Raw genomic sequence first — 24,754 nt, forward strand, 5'->3', positions numbered from 1 at the left:
AGGTTAATATAATTTTATAATTGAAAATATGTTTTAGAAACTCTTTGATAAATATAGAAATAAATTAAAAATTATGAATTTATGAATTTTGAAAGAAAATTTTCGTTCTTCTTTATTTAAAATAATTTTCAATCTTTAAATACAATCAAAAATAAATTGAACATATTTTAGTGGATATTTACGATAATTTTTTAAATATTTTAACATATCTGATATCTGAACTTGTGATAGAATTATTGCAAGAAAAAAAAGTAATTAAATTTAGACTTTATAAATTAAGTACTATAATAGAATATGTATTTATTTACTATGTTTACAATAACAAATTTATTTAAAAAAATATATGTAATTAATGTTATTTTTTCATTTATAAACTTAAATATCTCTGATAGCACATGAAATTTAAATTTAAGTATATAATTTAATAAAAATTAATCAGTATTAAAGTAGCACATACTATTGAATTTTTAAAAAGTATTATTTTTACAATGAATTGTTCAATTGAATTGGATAAGATTATTTTTAGTTGAACTTTCTGAATTTTTGTAGTTACTGAATAATTTAATAATTGACAATACATAACTGCAGATAGAATTTATACTAATTATTATTTGCCTAAAAATAAAATAGCCATATGTATTTAATAAATTGTGTTTTAACTCAAAATTACTATATAGTTTTAAAAATAATACGTCTAGTTTGTTTTATTATGTTACGAAAAAAAAAACAAAGGTTTGAAAAACAGGTTACAGGTACAATACTAAAAATTATATAACAATAATACTTTATTTATAAGTTATAAAATATCTGAACTTATGATTAAAGTAATATAGATATTTGTTACATTTGTGTTTATTTATTAAAAAGGTAAAATAGATAATATAAGTTGTCGAATTTTTATATACATTCGTAAAAGTCTTAAGTGTTTATAATAAACGTTTTCGTGTTTAATTATTTATATAGCCCGTTTATATATATAATTTTAATAATAAATTTTTTAAATTTTATAATTCGTAATAAAATTCTTTGTGAGTTTTTTTTCCAATTATCTGGCACAATATATTATTATAAACATTAAACAAATTGAAATTATGTATATAGTTGTTTATGAATCTATTATGAAAGTAAAAATCAATAAATAATATAATAAAAATGTTTTCTAAAATTATATTTCACATGGAAATCAGGTACTAATAAAAAATATAGTAGTACCATTCTTATTTTTAATAGTAAAATAAGTTGTATAGAAATAAAATTGTGAGTAAAATTCATTGTCATTATTTGATTGTAAAATGTTTAATCAATTAATAAAAGTACCATTATTTCATAATAACAACTTATGCATTAATGAAAACATTCGATACAATATTATTTTATGACACTAGGAACGTTTCTTTCGTAGTTTATATATTGTAATAAAAATTTAACATGTTGCCTTTTTTTTTAAATAGTTCGCAAACTTTAATGTGTGTATTCGTTTATCTATTAATATTCCTTCACATTATGTACCATAGAAAATTGATTTTTTAAGTTGTATTTTAAATTTTAATCTTTTTTTTTGAATAAATATTACGGCATAAATTAATTTAGTTATTCATACAATAAAATAAATTATCTATAATTCGCTTTGATAATAATTTGTTAATAACGTTTTTCCTTTTATGCATGTCGTGCATGCATGCCTAATATATGGATAAATTATGGTTCGAATTCGCATTGGAAAAGTTATATTTTGACTGGACTAGTACAAAAATATACAAATAAAATAGTTTACAATAAGTAATTACAATAAATATGTCAAAAATAAAAGCATATAATATAGTATTGTATATTGATTCAAATACAATATACCGATTAAAATAAATAAAATATTAAAACATACGGTAATTAAAATAATTTTTAATGTCTCTTTAACCTATAATTCTATTTTCAAATTATGCAATCAATATTTATAGTGATTAAAGTATAACTAATATATAAATTTATATTTAAGAAATTTATAATTATAATTCTGATTTTAAATATCATATACAAATAAATGGAGTGTATAATATCAATTTTGTTAAAGTTTCAAGTATTTTCTATAAATTTGTATCGAATCCTTGCATTAACTTTTTATAACTTATAAACATACAACATAATTTATATTTTCTTCTTATATTTTAAACAAACATTACTCTCATAACATTACAATAATATAATAAAGCACTTGTATAATTTTATACAGATTATACTCTCCGGTTTTTAAATTAATTTATAGAATGTTTTATTCAACAACAGATATAAAACATTTAGGAGTATAAAATGTTATGTATAAACTTTTCGAAGTGATTTTATTCATTTGATTTCAATGCTTATTTATTTATGAACAACTAATTAGAAAAAAGGGATAGAATAGGTGAGAAGGAGGAATTAAAAATAGAGAGAGAGAGAGAGAGTGAGAGAGAGAGAGAGAGAGGGAGAGAGAGAGAATGTAAGATTTCTATACAAAAATATATAAAAAAATGCGATAAATTTTGAATAGACGAACGTGCATAATATTTTATAAAAAAATAATATAAATTTATAAAATAAGAAATAAATAATTATAAATAATATTTTAAATTAAATCATAAATAATTGAAAATGTTTAGAGATTTAATTATCAACAATAAAAGTTCAATCAGACTTATTAAAGATCTGAGCACCGTCGATGTCTTCTTGATGCATGTCCTTGTCACCCCAACCCCAGATCGTTTCTTCATGATAATGTTCTTCTGAATTTGGTTTAATACGTGTACCATCACCGGTCCTGGCTGCCCGTTTTTCTATCAGATTAACATGTACAGTTTTAAGATCGTAAGCCCATCCAATACGAGCAAATAAATCAATGAATGCCGTAGTGAAGTTTGCACGATAATCGCCCAATTCTGCTGCTTTGTAATCCCAGGGGAAAACATGATGATAATTATGCCAACCTTCGCCAAATGCACCCATAGCCACACGAATATTGTCCGTCGCACTGAACGTTCTATTAAAACATAATTTATGTAATTATAAAGAAATTTATATAATTGTATTTCTTGAATAAATATGACGCAGGCTTGTAAGGTAATTTGAAAAATGTTAAAATTGAAAAATACAAATTTCATTTACATAATTTTCGAGTGATTTCTTAAAATAGTATATATTACGTTTTCAAGATTTTATAAATTGTAATTCTTCGTATATTCTTTTATCTCTTTACGTTATTAAATATAATCAAGTTGATTATAATTTTAATATGTTCGATAAATCATTGATTTATTTTATAGGAATTCAAAATTATCGTAGGTTTATTAATCGATAATGAATAATAAATAATTTATGGTAAATGAACATTTGTTATGCAGAAATTTAATTAATCAATTAGTTGATTCATAAGTAATTTATGGAAAATGATAAAAATCATATGAAAATTAAAAAATGATGACAAATTTGATTTAATGATAAAATGATGAAAATATAATTTAATAAATAAAAATTCATTGCTATTAAGATATATTTTAATTTTTATGCAATATGTTTGTTATCATTCGCAATGATAAATTCGAATACTCTTTAAAAATATTTTTATAATTTTATCAAAAACATGGTTCAAAATTATGGAAGAAGTTAAAAAAAATATTTTGTCGGTATTAAAGTTTTAAGGTTAATTTATGTACTTATAAAAGCTTGGCGAATGGCCCGCTTGTTAAGTGAAAATTGTGCAAGACATATTGTTAGAAAAAGGTTGGCTAGTTGTTAATACAAAATAAAAAAAAAGTTAAGCAATATCCAGAGATAAAGGAAAGAAGTGAATCCAAACAAATTGCAAGGTTTGATTTTACCTTGTCATATAAAAGCTTCATATCTTGTTACAATAAAATAAGCATATTAACACTGAATATTAACTTATAATTTAATGAATTAATATCTAAGTATTATAATAAAAGTAAGAATGTGTAATGAGAATAAATCAATTTTATATTCAAATATTAACCTAAAAATATTATGTTATTACGTAAAATCGTATTTAGATTTAGAAAATTTTAAATATTATAATTATACAAAAATTAACAAAACAAAATCAAATAAACAAATTTATTTATAAATATCTATTGACTTTAATATTATTCAAATGTACATATTAGACTCATTAAAATTGTTATGAAATATAATTCCGTTAAAATTGAAATATAATTAGTTTTCAAAAATTTATAAACAATATATTGAAATACTTGGTTATAACACGAGCATTAATAAGGTTTTTTTTTCTATTTAATCGTATTTATAAAAAGTTTAAATAAAATGACAATAGTTTAGAAATTTAATATAATATTGTAATTTTAAAGCATATGAAAAAATTCTAAAATAAATACGCAATCAAAGATTATTCAAAAATGTCAAAAAATTAAGTAACATTTCGTAATTACAGGATTTATTTTAAACTCAAAATAAATGTAATGTTATTTTATAATCATTTTGTATTTAAAGAACATAATTTTTTATTATTGAAAGCATTTCAGTATGTGAAGTTTTATTTTTAAATAACTATATACAGAATGTTTAACTTAATTATTATTTCTCTAACATATCGCACCTTCGTTTGCGAGCATTTGATTTTCTACATAACTAAATATATAAAACAAACTTCCTAATTAATGTGTATATAATACTTCATATTATTTTGATTTACAAACACAAGGTGTAGTATAACATAATTCTGTGTTAATTCAATGTAAACATACGTTATGCTAAGAATGAACTGTTGATTAGCTATAAATATAATATTTAATTTTGTTTGAACGAGCACATAATTTTGTCTGTAATATTTATTAAAAATGTATAATGTATATCATAATATAGTAATAACTTACTTATCGTAGGGTCTCATTCCCCAAATATGTGCTGCAGAATTCACTAACCACGTTAAATTTAATGACATTGTATATCTGCAAATTGTTGCATACCATGAAAACATGGCATTCTCACCCCAGAAGTAGCAGGGTATCCAAGCAGGCAGTAGGAAGCAAAAGATTGGCATTAAAATGATATAAAGCCTAAGAAATATACTATATGTTTGAAATTTATCGATAATTAATTTACAAAAATATTTCATAATTCTATCTATAAATACCGAAGCGTATTTAAACATATATAAATAATTCACGTTTATGCTTTCGAATTTGGCAGTATTTTAATATTGGCTTTATTAGTAAAACATAAAGTAAAAAAATCTTTTTATTATTAGTGTTGGAATTTTTTTTGCTTATTAAAATAATGAAACCATTGTCATTTGGTGACAATCTGTTGTAATCGCTAATTTTACTCGGATTATTGTGACATGTGCAGCAAACAGTATTAAGTACTTTAAATAAATTATTATAAACAGTTAACCATATTTATATATAAGTGTCATAATTAATACACTTATTAGTAAATAATCAGTGATATTAATAAATAATAAATCTTTAATTTAGTCGCATAAATAAAAGGAAAAAGCAGCTACAAACTTGATTACATAAAATTGGAAAGTCTTTGTTTTAAAAAAATAATGATTTATTATATATCAATAACAGAATTATTCATAGCATTGATAACTATTATTAATCACCGAAAACATATTTGTTTTCAAAATGGTGAGATAAAAAACTTATCATTCGTGCATTAATATTGTCTGGCTCTGAATTAAATTGCTTTAACTAATCAAGTTCATAAATTTCGATCAAACTAAAATCAATTACATTCAATCTACAATAAAAATTTAATTCTATTTTAAATAATCTAATTATTATGAATATAATTATGTGGAAATTATCGACTTGCTTGTATATTAATTGATAATTGAATTGTTTGAAATTTATTGTGAGAATATTTCATAGTATGATTTTTTATCTTCGTATAGATTTCAGAAACAAAATTGATGTTTTCTTGTTTTAATTAATAATATTAATCTTCTTATATTCTATAATGTATAAATAATTATTAAATTGAATAACTATTATTATATTTATATAGTTTCATACAATTCAAATATTTGAAATATATATTTAATAATATAAGAAGCGATACTGAATATAATATGCCAATGAAATTACCTCCTTTGCCAAATAACAATTGGGTCCGCTTCAAGATCGCTCATATCCACAGTCGCTCCTTTTTCAATAACATCAGGATGCTTCCGCACAAGTAGCCAACCCATGTGCGAAAAAAAGAAACCTCTTTGTGCATTATGAGGATCAGCATCCGTATCTGTAAATTTGTGATGCACTCGATGATCCCTAACCCATTCGAAAAGATGATTCTAAAAAATCAAATGAGTTGTAATGCTAAATAACTAGGATAATAAATAATAAATAATCATAGATGACAAGCGATAAGATATATTATCGATTACGTACACACTATAATTGAAAATTAGCAAATTATGATTTATTAAAATAATTTATATCTAATGTTTTTTATATTGCAATTATATTTTCTAACTTTTAATTACATGTTTTTCGATGAACTTTTAATTGAATTTTTCCCCAAAATTTTTCATGTAAATAACTGTAATCGTCTATTACAATCTATAATCTTGTTGAAAAAATAGATTGTCGTTATATATATATATATATATAGTATATATAATAAATCGTTTATATATATAATAAATTATATTTTAATTAGCGATTATTGATGTTTACTAAAGAAAAGCTGCAAGCAATTACATCGCATTACATAAATATCATTAATTTATTTAAATATGATTATTAAATGTTATGATTACTATATGATACTATTTCTATTGAGACTTAAATATCACTAATCAGTACTAAAATAATGATTTTAAAAAATAAATATGATAACCCTAAGAATGGAGTAAGTTCAAATAAATTACTAATAAGATACAGACTTGGTAATGTGCACTAGCATTAATAAAGACATTTATATATAATTTACAATACGCTAAGAATTTAACATAAAAAAATATAATTCTTCTAAATTTAATTGAATAATTGTTTCAATTTAATTATAAAATTTTTAATTACCTTGTATTTTAACAATACCAAAATATTTTTGTATTTAGTTAATTAATGTGTTTGAATAAATTTCTTTTCATATAATATATATATGTATTATTTATAAATGTTTAAGAATATGCTATAATTTTATATATGTATTATATTATTTTTTTATTATTATTATTATTATTATTTTATGATAAATATATATATTATTATAATATTATTATTATTTTATTATATTATTATTAATACATTTTATTATTCATTAGTATATTAATAAATTAATTAAAAAATTAAAAAATTAATAATTAATAAACATATATTATTATTAATACAATATTATTATTATATATATATTGTATTATACAATAATATAATAAATGTTTATAAATTGAAATAACAAAATAAATATGCTTTTAAATTATTGATAATAATAAATTACAAAAGCAAATAAATATTCATTCTTATTTAAAATTTTTTTATTGTATTATAAAATACTAATCTCAATATTGAATATAATTAAATTCCATATTAAAAACGTTTATCTATATATCAATAACTTATCTTATAAGTTCATAGATAAAAAAGACTAATTTACTAATTTTAGAATGGAATTATACTGACAATATATTTGTTATCTAAAATACAGAACCTTTAATAAAAATATATGAATACCGAAAGAGTTCCTTTATAAAAAATAAACTTAATTATATATAAAAGACGAAAATATATAGATAAGAAGAAAATAGATAAGAGTCATATGTATAGGACAAAAAAGTTATATGATTAAATAATCCGCCTCATTTTGACAAGTTTTATTAAGCTATTAATATCTTAAAGCAAATATTTGTTGACTAATAAAAAAAAAATTTTATTCACGAAAAGAACGAAGTGCGCACGTAAAGGAATGAAATTATCAAAGATGGTATTGGCAAGCGTTCAAAAAAATTTGCTTCAGACTAATTATTATGTTATGTAAAATATAATATAGAAGTAATTTATTGAATTTATTGAATAATTTATTGAAGAGAATTGTTGAAAACATGATTTTATGTTTTCTATTAATTATTAAAAAATCCAATATAAACTAATTATAATAAATTTCAATTGGTTTACATAAATGAGCATTGTATAGTTATAAATATATCAATAAATGCCTTGATATTTACACTTTGCTATAAAATATATCTAAGTAAAAATATGTTTTTAAATTTTTATTGAATGTTGACATTGTTCTACATAATACTATAATTTGTAAATATTCGTAACCATGAGTATGCTGTCACTTGATATATCATTATATTCCGAATAGATGTAATTTAAGAAAATATCATACATTTTTATTTCATTTTATTATTATTCTTGTTTCCCTGGTTTCATATATTTTATCTAATTCTACTAGCTAACTATTACCTAGAAGAATAGATTTTATGCCTGTATTTTGTTAATGATATAAGTATGTTATGTTGTATCTTATTTTACACGTGCTTACACGAATATTTGTCGAATGAACGTATTTGCTGCGAATATCTTTCTTAACAAAACAATTAAACTCCTTTGAATTTGAACAATATAGCAAAAATTTGAATTTCACGAAACTTTTTGAATGTTTATTTGGTATCACAATGAATAAAATAAAATAAAATAATTATAGTTATAAAATAATTTAAACAAATTGCTCAAGTGTGTATTGATTATTAAAAAGAATTAATTTAAAAAATACTCGTATTCTTTTATTTATTATTGGCTGTTAATTTCTTTAACATAATCTGCCAATTTGTAAGCATAAAAAATTTAAATAAATTCTAATAAAATGCAATTTTATTTAAATTTTAATAATTTGATTGTTTTTGTATTAATTTTGTTGCTTATTATTATTGTAATTTATTTATACATAAACTTATTCGATTAAAATTTTAGTGCATATAATTATTAACATTTATATTTAATACTATAATAACAACAAATTATAATTTTTTGCAAATAAAAATTCCTTTGTAATATATTGTAACTATCTATTTATACATATTGTATAATCAATATAATATGTATAAATATATATACATATATATATATATATATATATATATATGAATTCGGTAATTTTATAACAATTTTAAAAATTTAAATCATTTTACTATAGCACCATTCAGTTAATATATATTAATTAATGTAAGTATTATAATGGCTATCGGTATAATTTTGCATCGTAAACTCGTTTGATTTCATTTTAGTTTTCTTGTCTTTGGGATTAACTTTAGTCGTTAATAAACAATAACATTAATAGCAGTCGGACCAATGGCAAAAGGGTACTAAAATAATGGCAACAAATCTCAAAAGAGCTCGGTAGTAAGCACGAAGAGGAAATTCTAATAATCCTTGGCTTGACGAATTTGTCGCTAAAGCTAAAATCGACAGTTTATTATAAGCAGTTCGACTACAATGACTATAATTACGAAATATCTTAATTTCATGTAGTAATGACACTACATCGTTCTTGGTAAATTGTGCAATTTTATCTGAAATGAACAGAAAAATTATTTCATTTATAACTACTTTAATATCGGATTCGACAGCTTCTTATCAGTTCCGAAGATTAACGAACTAAGAAAAATACAAAAAGAGGATGTAATTAAAGAGAGATAATTAGAATGAGGAGAGGAATATATGCTGAATGTAAGAGATATTAAGTGTAAAATAGTAAACACCTTCTTAAGTAAGTGTAATGTCTACTTTTTGTTTTCTTTATCGATGCTAATAGCCATTCGGTAGTTAAAATATATTATTTAGTGCATTATCAAGAAAATATTTGTCCTTATATATTAATAACAGATGTCAATAGCTTATTTACCATATATCGATTACAAGTAATATCATTCGAGTAATTCAATTGAATCTTCTTTCTTTGTCACATTTACTGACTCCCCGAACAAGAGTTTAACAAAATTAAATTTTAACAGAAATCACGACATGTACAAAATTATGAATCAGAAAAAGCGACCAATGTTGAGCAATAAATATAGTATTAAAGTAGATCAATCCATTTATTTTTAGAAAACTTTTTATTTCCTTCTATGCATTTTAAGTACTTTTTACTTAAGTTAAATTATGTTAACTTAATGATCTACATGAATTAATATTTGATCAAGTATAATTTTTTAATTATTAATTCAATGTCTTTTTTAATTATTAAATTTGAGTTTTACCCAATGATTTATTACAGTAACAAATTTTCATATTACAATTTTTTATTTTTTTGTCATAATTAAATAATAAAGTTAGGTTTTCGTTGATAACTTTTTATTAATTCTTGTGAAAAATATCAAATACATATTTATTCTATTAAAATCTATGTTTAAAAGCTCAATATAAATAATTTTAAGATTGTTATAATTAATAATCTTAATTGTAACAGATAATAAAATCATGAAAAAAAAAATTGTATTTTGATATAGTTCAAACTTTCATATATAATTATATTCTTCAATATTTCTTAGAAATATTTTATAGTTTTGGTTTATCAAAAACTACTTCTTTTTATTATGTAATGTCAATTACATTTTATTTTAATTAATATTTGTTTCTTTTGTATTATTTTTGTTTGTTCATATATCTTTTCTATATGAAATATACACCATTATTTTTACACAAAATAAATAACATTAGAAGTTTTGAATTTTTCGTAATTATTAAAGTAAATTTTAATATGATCAATACCTGAAACGCTATGGTCTGGAAAATCATAAGCATCAATCGCATCGGCCATTTTGCTTTGTAAGATCTATGGGCCCATAATCTATGTGCTCCGGCTGTGATGCCCAGAGCAGCTACCATCGCAATAAGTACCGCTATCGAAATAATTAATATCAATTTAATCACATGCAGAGGCAAGATATCATCTAAATAGCTTAAATGAAATATTTGAATAGCCTATAATATTATTTATTATTATAATATAATTTATTTCTAAACGTAAGAAATTTCCAAATTAATAAACATTTGATATTCTCGTAGATCAATACAATTTATACGAAACTTTTTGTCTAATTGTCCAATGAAATTTTTATCTAATTTCTTAGATGAATTTTCGGTCGACTAAAAATATTTAATTTTACATTCATATTTTATATTAAAAGTAACATATAATAAAAATTGAAATTTTCCAAATGTAAAGCATTAAAAATTATTTAAGTATAAGTAAGTGTTATTATTTTTAACATTAATTAAATTTATGAATATATATAATAGATTTTAAAAATATATTTCATAATCGTATGCGGAAATAGATTAACATACTATTTCGATTGTAAATTTTGTAACTCCGATAAAAAGTTATAAAATATAATCAGAAATCTTTCGCTTTCTAATATATATATATATATATGAGTTTATGAAATGATGTTGTAAGTTGTTATAACTATTTGAAAATTTGTGATATCAATATTTAATATGTCATTGTAACAGTTTTTGTCTTTTAAAATTGTAAAAACGTTAAAATTATAAACTTAAAAGCTTTATTTGTCCATAAATATATTTTGTATTTTAAAATAATTATTTACAATAGACAATATAATTTATATTATAAACACATTTAAATACAATATATTATAAACATATTTAAATATATTTTTAATTTATAATGATACTTTTATTCTAATAGCTACTTTCCTCATTAACTGTAATTAATTCATGGACTATGAAATAATGTAATAAATAGATATTTGGAAATATAGTAATTATAATTAACTACTGAACTATTATACTTTTTTATTAATTACCCAATGATACATATGAAAGCGAATGATTTAGATATTAACTCGTAAAAAAGCACACAATATTTTATTTTATAGAATTTATTCTAAAAATAAGTAATGATTTTTTAAAAAATTATAATATTTTAACAAAGAAGCTAATGATACTTACACCAAAGAACAGTGAGCAATTTTGCTGCTGTAAAAAATAAATAAATCCCATACACAGCTCCTAAATGTAAGTAAATAAAAGCAATAACGTTTCTCCATACGATATTCCAAGTGTATTTGCTATGTAATTTGTTTTTTGAATCATAAGATTTGGATACATTTACAGACTTTTCTTGAGGAATTCCTTGTTGTGAAGCTTCTAAATAAAGTGTTGCTGTATTACCAAATAAATTTGGCGTCATGTTGATATTGAACCTTAAACAATAAAGCGAAATTTACTACTGGTTAGAGTAATAGAAAGAGTACTCTACAAGAGCTATTATTTCATTAGTATGAAAAAAAAAAGAATTAAAAAATATTATTATTATTATTATTGATATTATTATTATGCAATACATTGAAAAGACAGTGATTTTATATTAATATTGCAATGGAAATTTAATGTACAAATATTGAAACGAATGAAAAAGATTATAAATTATAATATTTTTCAATAATTCAATTTTTTTTATATATTAGCGACTCAACGCAATTGAAGGAGTCTTGAATTATATTAAAATATGGAAGTTTTATGTTAATTCATATGTTAATTATATATTCAATATAATGCTTTAATAAATATTAATATATAAGAAACAAATATATAAAATGCATGATGTTATTAGTCATCCAATTTAATTTGTATTATAAATGATATTTTAGAATTTATTAATTGAAAACTGAAAGTTTTTGAAAAAACAATTATTGTACTTATTTATGGCTGGCAAACTAGTATAAGCGTATAATTAAAAATATATTTTTAAACAGGCTGTGCACTATTTTAAATATTTAAATATTTAATTAGTGTTAAATAAAAAAGAAGTTAGTAAAATGTTAGTAGACTTGTGCAATTAATAATAATTAAAATTAATATACTATTATTATTATTTATTTATTTATTTATTTATTTATTTATTTATTTATTTATTTATTTATTTATCAATTATTATTATTAATATTATAAATGGAATTTTTGTACTATGACTGGCTTAAAAAACTTTTAAAAATATAAAAAAAACTTTTGTAGATAAAGTCTGTATTATGTAGAAAGTAATTTTAGTGTATTAATAATAATTTGAATATTTAGTAAAAAATATTTTCAGTTATTTTTCATTATTACACACACACACATATATATATATATATATATATATATATATATATTAGTCATACACGCCCATATATTTTTTTTTTACTTTCATTTTTAACTTTTATAAATCTTTCATTATTTAATAAAACTTTACAACCTTTATTTCAGTATTTTTGATATTGTTTATCGTATTAGACAAAATGTATATTTTTTTGTTCGAAATATCTTAGATTATTTGATGTTAAGATCTGATACTTTTGTTCTGTCTTATTAATAATTAAAATTGTAAAACGGATTTACATTATTTTAATAATCCTTAATATTTTATAAAATATTTTGAGTGTTTGTAATGTGTATCTGTTATATTTTTGCATACTTTATCATTGTTATAATTATTATTCTAATTTACTTATGTATTTTGAATAGTTATTAAAGAAATTAGAGAGTTCTATGTTTGTTTTAGTTACATTATATACTTTTTACTTGAAAATTTATAACTGGCTTTGTTTTTTAAATTTATTTCCTGTAAAATATTGAATTTTTATTACAACTTTAAGAGAATGTCAAGAGGCTGATGCATAATTTATAATTTCCATCTTTTTAAGGGTACTTTTTTATAAAGTGACTTCAAATTATATTCTTTATTTGAGAGTATGACTCTTTGGTTTTGACTTCCAGGGTAATAATTGCTTATGGTTGTTATGGCAAATTATTTTGTAGTATCTAATTCATTTATCGTTATTATATGTGCTGAAACTACTTTTCATTTCAGTCTCATTCTGTCAATTATTTTTTAATAATAGTATTTAATTATCAGAAGAATTAGCATTAAAACGTGAATTCTGAAGTAAATTTGTTGCTTTGGCTACAATATCAAAACGATACTTTTTGCGCCGATTTGAGGTTGACACCTATTCAATAAGTATACCTGGAATTTCATTGAAAGTAGCATATATTGTTTTAAATTATTCCACATATATACTTAATCTCGTTAAATTCTAAATATTATTTTTATAATTATCAAGAGGTATTAAATAAAATAATAAAGTTCTTTATTGCAGATCATTTTTATTTAATACTTTTACCTTTTTCTACTTTCATTTTTAAAGTGTATAAAATCGTATATTACATTATTTTTCGTCTTTTTTCACTCCTCACTACATAAGGGCACCTATTTAATCACAGTATTTAATAAAAAAATTGTTCATTTGATTTATTATTTTTATCAATGTTAATGCGCACAATTATAATTTATGGATTTATTACAAAAGATTTTTTATTATGATATCGAAATTCATATGTACATTATAAGTATTGAATGTAATTATTAATGTAAATATTTAATGATAATAAATTGTTACATTATGAGTAAATTATATGGTTGCTAGTTGTCAGTGATATTGTTTGACATTTACTTAATGACTGTCATTTTTCTTTTTGATACTATAAAAGCATATATTTCCAATATATTATGTAACTATTTTCTAAAAAGAGAGAAAACTATATATTTATATCGATTATATATACAGATATTTCACGTAAAGGAGTTTTTCTAATTTTAGAATATTTGCCATTCTGTGTTGTCGCTACAATTTTATATTATTATGAGGGATCTATTAATAATTATCTTGTTATGGTTGATGTATTTTTTTAACTTATGTATTAAGGAATCTAAATAGAAAAAGCATTTTACCGTTTAAATGTGTATCCACATAAATGTATAATTAAATTATATTTTTATAACATGCTTACTATAATAATAATATTGATTTAATGTTTTTAAATTTTATTATAAATATTTTTTAACAAAATAATGTAAATACTTCTTATTTGGTATCTATATATTTTTTAAATAAAATATAAAATAATTTATATAAATAATTTTCAAAAATAATCTATGAACGTTTATAAGTATACTTAAAGTAAATAATAAATCAATATACATTATTTTATAGCGATATAATGTAATAACATTAATCAATGTACAATAAACTATAAAATAAAGATCTAAATGAAATTTAGATTAGATCTATATTTGCATTTGTCCTTAAAGTAAACTTGACTTGCTTTTCCTTCAACGTAACTGTACATTTACTATCACGTACGTGTTTCTCCCTTTTGCTCTTTCATCATCCTACTTTCCCTCTTTTATCTCCCTCCTTTATCTTATTCCTTGCCACTCGCAGGCATCTATAGTTTTTCTCGCATTCTCTCTCTCTCTCTCTCTCTCTCTCTCTCTCTCTCTCTCTTTATCTACATATATGTAAAATTTTCTTAATTAAATTTATTAACTAAAGCACCCATTCGATATATAGACATAAAACAACTTTCGAAAATGTCTAATATACACTGTACATTTCTATCTTATTCTTAGATCAATAAAATTTTATTCTAAAAATTAAAAAACTAATTAATCTCTATATAATAAAAATTAAAAAGTATGTGAGAAAAACTAAAAATAATTAAATATTTAAATAATATTTCAGACTGTTATATATATATATATATTAGTAAAAATGACTTTCATGATTAAATTAACATACGGTATTTTGCATGTATCTTAAGAATTTTATTGTTATAAAATTACACTACAGAAAATTATCATACAAGAATAAAATCCTTATATTAAATGGAAATGGGATACTTGTATATTGCATATATTAAAATATTTCTAGGTTATTTAAAAATGGTATTTGCTATTTGTATAGGCGATGGTAATGCAAGACATTTAAATAACAAGCACGAATAACTTAATATGATAGTAAGTAGCAACTTTCTTTGAGAAACATTTCTTGGTACTAAGTAGAAATGGAGAGGGAAATCAAAAGATGATCGGCAAGTGGAAGATTAAAACAAGTATAGATGCTGAAAAGAGAGTTGAACGGGATCGGTTGATCAAAAAGAGGCCAACGTTATATTTGAGGTCATTCGGCGGTACAACTTGACATAGTCGAACGAGCACGCAGGAACGGCAACAGCTTCACATTGCCACTTATAATCGAACGAATTTCTTCTTGGTACATTATAAAAAAAAAAAAAAAAAGTTTAAAAGCTGAATTTTCTAGTTACCATTTATGTTAGCTTGCTCTCATAATTACAGATGGCACAAATTTAAAACAAAATTCAATTTATTTTTCATTTTTACATACACATATACATCTTATTTTTTTACTTAAAAAACCCTTTTCGGCATATGAAATACAGAAATAATGATTCAATAGAATTTAAATTGAGATAATATATTTGTATTTAATATACTATTATTTTCACTTAAATTCGGAATTTTCTGTTGTTATAATTATAGTTATATATTTCATTTTATCCGTTTGAATTTTTAGTTACTACAACTCAGCCGTTTACATAAGATTTTAATTAAATTTATTTATAATACAGTTAAAAATAGGGCTAATTGATTTATACAAAATATATTTGATCATTATCTTATAATATAAATATAAAAATAGAGTACATTTAATATGTATCAAAAGTAAATGAAAATAATTCTTTACACAAATAATATAATTTTATATGGGTTGAGAGAAATGGTTAAATAATTGTATATAACGCATTAGTGAAAACAAAATTAATTATTTAATATTTAATAGGTTCAGTATCTCATTGATAATTATAAATTTTATTAACTATGATTTTATTCAAAAACAGAACAAAATTGAAAGTCAAAAGAATTATAAATATAAAAAATTTCTAAATATTTTAATTTCAATATCATACACTCATTGTCCACTTTACGACATTTAATTTATTACTGCCACTGCTTCCTAAAGATATACAATTTATATTTATGCAAATAAATGATTTAAATACTAGACGAATTATATATTAGAATTATATTTATATTTCGAATACTCATGCTTGATTATTTTAAAGTCTTATAGTGAAAATACTCTTGGAGATATCACTACATTTTTCTCCTCCCTGATTATATTCCTTTGTATCCTTCACCATTTTAAATTATAAAATAATTTCAGTATGCACAATTAATAAAGCAACGATAGAAAATAATTTTTTTATTAAAATTATTACGACAGTTACCGTAAAAAGTATCATATATTGAAAAATAATTAATATATATGCAATATTAAATTAATCATATACAAACATTTATAAAAATATATAGAGAATAGTATCTTACAGTACCTTCGAAATACAAAAGTTTTTAGAATTTTTTCAAAGTTTTATGTAACATCTCGAATATATAATATGTTAAAAATAATTTAGTAAAAGTTTAATATCTTTCTTATAAAATAATTTCTGAAGCACGACCGTCTATTAAGAATAACATCAACTAACATAAAAATTAATTAATTAATATAATTAAAAAATGATTAATATTAATACGAATTAAATTAAGTCAATATTTTTATATACTATTAAACATATTTACGATCTTGTCTTCTCTTTTATTATCTCTCTCTACCTATCACCTTCACTCATTCTCTCTCTTTTAGAGAGTATAAAATATTTTTATACATTATTAATTTTTATATTATTACTATATTAACAATATTCTTGTATTATATTATTATGTTATATATTATCAACACAATATCGGAAAACGTATTATAATACTTATTACTATTATGATAGTTTTACACGTTAATCTAAAAATTAAATTTGAAAAATTCTTTTATTAATATCAAAAAATATATATATATATATATATTTAATGATTCAATATATTTATATTATTATTAATTTTCATAATCTTATTCGATCAACTTATTGATAGTTTATGGACCTTAATTTAAAGCTTATATTCTATTAGCAATATTTTCCCTGTTTATAAAAAATTAGTATATTTAATTAAATATGATATCATTTAATACATAAACATGAAGTTTTTAAAATAATGTCTCTATAGAAGGACTATTTTATTTTCAATTTCATTGAAATATTAAAGATTATTTTTGCATAACATATTCTGCATAATTTAAACTAAGAAATTATGTTTTTTTTACTATGTATACTCTAATAAAACTTAAAACTAATATTTATAAAAAAGTATTAATTGTATTTTTAAATTCAAGAATAAGTATGTAAAATTAATAATAATTCTATTTGTATCTTATAAACGAGTGAAATTCTAATTACTGGAAAAAGTTTGTAAATAATATAAATACAATATGTTTGTATTAGTGGAACTATTTTTGGAGAAAAAAATATTTATTTTGTGAAATCAATAATATGAAAAATATATGTATTTTTCTGAAAAAAAATATTAAAAAAAATTAAATAAAAAAAAAAAATAAAAAGATATAAGAAAAGCGTTTAATGAAATTACATTGATACAAAATTTTAAATTCAAGAAATAATCAGTTTTAATAATATAACTAGCATTAATAATATAATTAAAATTAATAAATTAAGATTAGGTTTATTATGTTCTACTTGAAATCTTTTATTTTATTACTGAAAAGTTTTTATATAAAACAATTACGCGTAAGATAAATATGGCGATATTCATCAATTTTTCCTCGCATTTGGCTTTCCTATGAATGGTTTTTGCGACTGTAGATTTATTATACACTTTCAATGCATGCGATAAGATTTATAATAATAAATAATACTAAAGTTTTAATAACATTTACAATCGTATTACAAAAATAGTAATGTGCTGCAATACAGTAGTTAATATGCTGCAATGCAGTACAGTAGTAATATGTTGAAATACAGCATAATTCGAAAGTGTAATATTTATGTTTAATCTTACTACTATTGTAAATAAAATTAATTTATATGATTATAATATTATTAGGGACTAAATGCAGTCATTTCTTCATTTGAAATTTGAATCGTAAGTAGTAAAAAAACTTCGTATTAAAATAGTCGAACATTTTAAAGAATTTTTTATTAATTCTTTAATAAATGCATTGAAATAAAATTCTAATATTTTATAAAGTATTATCGATTAATTCAATAAGTGTATTTATAAGATAATATCTTAGGTAATCTAATTATGATAGGTAATTTATATATTAGATATTTAAATATATATTAATACTTATGTTTTCACATTACATTATTAATAACATTTTTTATTCAATTGAGTATAAAGTTGTACAAAGACATTAATATCTCAATAAATTAAATTTTAGAATAACTTAAACAAATTATTTACAATTAATAGATAAGTTTCTATGCCAATGTTATGATTAAATTGATGATTATTGAGGTTTCTTAAAAAAAAAAAAATAATATAAATATCTTGTATCAATAATAATTATAAATAATATAAATAATTTGTATTCAATCAACTTGAAATTAGCCCAATAGAAAGATCATCGTTTAATATACATTAATATTTGAAAATGTAAGAAATTGAGATGTATAAAATTATATATAATAAATTTATATTTTAAGAATAAAAGATAATTTGTTTTTTAAATATCTCAATAAAAGATATAAGAAGTACATACAAGTTGTTCTAAACATATTATTCTATCTGTCAAATTGAGTTACATTCTTTGCATAATCGTAGCTATTATATAAAGATAAATATTATATAGAGTAGTTAGACAATCCTATTCAAGCTTTCTTCTCTTTATATTTTTATTTTTAGCAAACTATTCTAGCAAATTTCAATACTTCATTAATAACACTAAGTTACTTTGGTTAACTTATTAATTATTGCAGAGTAATCTATAATTTAATATGTCATTATTTAAACGTTATATTAAATATTTATTATGTATTTATATATTAGCAATTAAAATGAAAATAAATTCAATATAAAAAATTATTATCGTAAACATTTCTTATTATGGTTAAAAAATGTATTCACATATGAGTTAATTGATTCTTTTATAACTATTCATTACAAATAATCAAATTTTCATTTAATTTTATAAAATTCCATACAACTATACAAGTATTTTAATATAAATATGTCGATATCTTTTTTTTGTAATTTTCCTTTTACTATGTTTTTTGTTTTATACAGTTGAGTTTTAATAATTTTAAATAATAATTATACTACTTTTTGATTTTGACCATAAGTTTCTAAAATATATGAATTTGAAAAAATAATTTATTATAAATTTTGTGTGGCATTAAGATTTATCTTAAATTTAAATGTTCTATATAATTTTAAAAAGAAATTATTTTATTTAACATTTTATTTAACTTAAAATTTTAAACAATAGTTTAAAAAGGAAGAAAATCATATTAAAAAATATATATAATAGTTTTAATTTATACGTTGATATAGACCGGATTCAAATTCAATTGTCAACCGAACACAAATATATCTAATATATAAAAAATTATTGATTGGAATACTTGCAGCACTGGAAATCATTATAATGTTACCTCTGATAAAAACAAGCTTGTTTCTTACATACACATATACGTAGGCGCACACACATGATATGTAATTAATAAATTTTTTTTTTTTTTTTTTTTTTTTTTTTTTTAAAAAAATTTAACTTACTTGCTTAGATCAAAACTTTAAAATATCTTAAATAATCAGCTTAATGGAACTACACTTCTATGCGAGTAAAAACTATACACGTGTTAGCACGTTTTCACCTGAATGTATAACTGACGATTCGACTGATCCGAACTCGCTCTCGGTTCAAGACAAAATACCGAGATACACGTGCCTATGTCCCACTTATGAGTCTCTCTAGCCTTTCGCCGCCACCCCAACATCCTCAATCAGTAAAAAAAGTAAGAAACGAAACAAGCCAATGATTTCTCTTCATCTTATAAATCCATCTTTTAATCTTAGTTGATAGTATATTTTCTGCATTTATGAAATATTAACTTGCATAAAATATTTTATCTTATGATTATTAAAGAATCAATTTATAATTTACATATAAAAGCGTATAATTTATTATATGTTTTTATTTACTAGGTGTCATCGAATTATACAAATAAATGTCATACCTTAGAAATATTTATGAAAATGCAATTAAATCATACAAATTATATAAATTATATAAATTTCTTATTGGTATAATTTAATATTAATATATAAGCTTCTATGAATTAAGTATATTTGATACCTTAATTGTAGGTCGTGCATCTTTGAATTTCTCCAAAATACTTTTTGTTGCAATGAATGATATGCTCTCTTTTTTCGTGCGATTTTGATTTTAGAAAAACCTTGTCTTTAAAATTATAATTAAAATTATAATTATCAAAACAAGTGTTGAAGAACATTAAAATTACTTTATTTATGGCGTTTTTCAATTACTTTTTGTAAAATACTACTTACTATGGCAAAATATTCGTTAAACTAATAAGAAACTAAAAATATTTAAAGTAGATCTATTTAGACTAACCGAAGAAACAATTTAAAAAAAAATTTTACATTATAAGAAACAATTTTATATTATATATATTATTTAAAGCTGTGGTAGATCTAAATATATAAATATTTTTCTTCTTCATATATGTACATATTAAAAATGAATTACTAGAGAGTAGGCCGTGTTTGGATCAATTTTACGCTATTCTCTTTATCATTGCAAATTAGTAGAAAATTGCAAAGTACGTAGAAAATAGAAAATTTAACAATCGTTACTATTTCTGATTGGACAAGCATAACTGATATAATGCACAGTAACGTAGTTAACCCACTTCAAATATTTTTATTATCTTTGCAAGTGTTATTTGAATAAATTCTGCATATAAATTTTACTTCAAATATTCATCTAAGAAAATAACATTATAGACAGGACTTTAACCAAAAAGATAATTATGGATGTTGTACATCTAGTAAAATAATGTGTACATTCAATTTGTTTATAAATTAATAATAATAAAGTAAGATTACATTAAATTTAATGTAAATTTTATAACTTTTACTCTATAATAAATTAATATAATAATATTACACGGAACAGATATATGCTTTTACAAGTACTTTAAATTAAAATTTATAAATGTATTGTAAATTTAATCTGATATTAATGTAATTATTGGCTATTTAATGAGATTTTAATTGTCAATAACATTGAAGCAATCGAGATAAAATTGTTATGTTTAAATAAGCACAATCGGATAAATTTTGATTATATCATCTATTCATAAAATAATTTCAAATATCAAAAGGACTAATTTTAATAATACATGATGTATCTGCAATTGAATAACAATTTAAAGAGTAAATAGTACTGGGAATAGTTTTTAAAGCTATTAGTGGCAATTTGTACATGATAAAAATTTTTTATACGATAATCATTGACCAACATTATTAAAATCAAACAACGGCATAGTCATCCGAAACAAGTTTTGCAAATGAAAAATTAAATCCCTTGCAAATGCTAAGAACGAACTTATTCAACATAAATTACTTTATAAAATAGTAATTATTTTAAAAATGTATAAAAATTAAAAAATTAAAAAACTATGCATATTTTATTATTTATACAAATAAATATTCAAATATAAATAAACAGGATTTTGAAAATGATCATTATTAATCTCTAATTTTTTTTAAAAATATATATTTTTCATGAATTATAATCGTATTATAATTCTTTGCCAAAAAGATAACATAAACAAATATTATTATAAACATTTTTAATAAGCATATTTTGTAGCTTTCAATGTTTAAAGATGTAAAACAAATTTGATAAATTAATCAAATTTACAAAACCTCGAAAACTGTGAATTAATTGGAGAGTCGCTAGAGTTTTAAATTTCACACGTATAATAATAATAAAAATATAAAATGACAGATTTTACAATATATCTATCTATCTATCTATCTATCTATCTATATATATATATATATATATATATATATATATATATATATATAATCACAAATTAATCTAATTTTAAGTAAAAATGAACGTGACTGTTAATACGCTATCAGTGTAGAGTATGTCATTTCCATGATTTCGCCTTTCCTTTGACGAATAGTATATGTATGCAACCCAACTAAGCATCAAGGCGTAACCGTTGACTATATGTACGAGAGAGTCCAAGGTTTCAAGATCAGCAGCAGGTACCGTTTTTCAACCTTAATCGTTCAGAGAAGCAGAAAGTACCATGTGGTCCACGTTCCGTTTTCATTAGCAGCAACACTTTTCACTTCTCATCTTACCCTTCACTTTAAATTATTCCCTTGAGATGTTTATTTATTTTATTGCAATTTTATTATGAATTGTTATTTAAATTCAGTATACTTTCAACAATTTATAATTTCTCCAAATTATTTCATATCAAAATTAGCGTTTATAAATTATTTATTTTCAATATTCTTCATTCCCGTTAATATTACTTGCGTATAGTGGTTAGAGTTTGTTGAAAATTTTGGTTTTTAATTTTTCCCAAAATGGTTTATAAGAACTTTGATAAATATCCTTAGATATTTGCCTAATACATTAATATAAAATAATCAAAAAATCATTTTCATATTATAACATATCTTATAAGTATATCGAATATTAACTCAATGTACTATGTAATAGCAAAAGATATATTTATATATTCAACATCGAATCTCCGTGAAAACTTATTCCTAAATAAACTACTTAACAATGGATTTAATTTTTAATGTAAATTAGTATTACAGTTAGCAAATAGATATATTAATGTATCTAACAAGAATATTTCGATTCAATTATCCTAAGAGACTTATAATTAAAATTTTCAATTATAATGAATTACCACTTATATTTTAACTAATTTTCTAATAACGTTTTTTTATAATCTTTGTTTAACTTATTGGAAAAAACCATAAGTTTAACATATTTTAATTTTGATTCGAAAAAATTTGATTTGAAAAAAGATATTAAAAATTGAAAATAATAACGATTAAACATAATATAACAATTTTAATATTGTTTAATTTTGAAAATAATATATGCATAAATTATTAATAAATGGTAAAATATTTATTTGTGTTAAGCAGTAATTAATCAGTTAATCTTCTTCTTAGAGCAATATTATTTTGTTTTATATATGTTTATTGATATTTAAATACGTATTATTGAAAAATAGAGTACCCTATTAAGATATAAAATTAATACATAAAAATACGTTATAATTAATACATATAACAATTACATATTAATCACGTATTGATATTGGACGATGTTTTAATAAATATGCACACGAATAAATATACTAATATATAGTAATATACGAATATATAGTAATACTCATTATTTTAATTTTCATATTCAATTATATGACTCAAATCCATATATTAGTTCTTTAAAAATTTAATTATAATATAATGAATACTTTATTCAAAAATATTTTATAATAGTTCAATTATTTTATTGAAACAATAATCTCATCCAAATTCAACGTTCCACTGTATTGACATAATTATTTTTGTTGATATTTATTGATTTATATGATATTTTTATATATATTTTTTTTAATAATTGTTCAAAACTCATTTTTATCTATTAGTTTTATTTTATGTTTTACTTTAAAATGTTATTACTATATTATATAATCAATTTTACTTCTATTATAACAATTTTATCAGTGAATAGCAATAAATAAAGATTAAAGATAAATTTAACTTAATTTAATCTGGGTCAAGTCATATTAGGAATATAAAATAATAAGTTTCTACTTTTATTGACTTTGGTACCAGGAGAAAGGAATTTAAAAGTAATATTTTCTAAAACTAAATATAATTTAAATGCACAAAAATAACGTGGAATTATTATCTAGAAACTTACTCTAAATACTTTGTA

The 24,754-nt window shown here is 20.8% G+C and overlaps 1 protein-coding gene across 1 annotated transcript; it reads right to left on the bottom strand.

Moving 5' to 3' along the window:
• Positions 1–2,643: 2,643 nt before the first annotated feature.
• On the bottom strand, positions 2,644–20,690 carry LOC105364500 (acyl-CoA Delta(11) desaturase-like). The gene is made up of 6 exons (XM_011502429.1): positions 20,512–20,690; positions 11,934–12,187; positions 10,728–10,858; positions 6,099–6,304; positions 4,878–5,060; positions 2,644–3,010 (listed from the first exon to the last, which is right to left on the bottom strand). Exons 2-6 carry the CDS (start codon positions 12,172–12,174, stop codon positions 2,659–2,661), a joined length of 1,113 nt encoding a protein of 370 aa, XP_011500731.1. The 5' UTR covers positions 12,175–12,187; positions 20,512–20,690; the 3' UTR covers positions 2,644–2,658.
• Between the last annotated feature and the right edge of the window lie 4,064 nt (positions 20,691–24,754).

This window comes from Ceratosolen solmsi, unplaced genomic scaffold (genome assembly GCF_000503995.2).
Source record: "Ceratosolen solmsi marchali unplaced genomic scaffold, CerSol_1.0 scaffold39, whole genome shotgun sequence".
Lineage (NCBI taxonomy): Eukaryota > Metazoa > Arthropoda > Insecta > Hymenoptera > Agaonidae > Ceratosolen > Ceratosolen solmsi.

Excerpts from the sequence above, each read along its gene's own strand:
- LOC105364500 (XM_011502429.1), bottom strand. The coding sequence starts at position 12,174 with ATGACGCCAAATTTATTTGGTAATACAGCAACACTTTATTTAGAAGCT. Across the intron at positions 6,305-10,727 it reads TCCAGACCATAGCGTTTCAG|AATCATCTTTTCGAATGGGT; the intron begins GTATTGATCATA and ends TTGATTTTTTAG. Across the intron at positions 3,011-4,877 it reads GGAATGAGACCCTACGATAA|AACGTTCAGTGCGACGGACA; the intron begins GTAAGTTATTAC and ends ATGTTTTAATAG.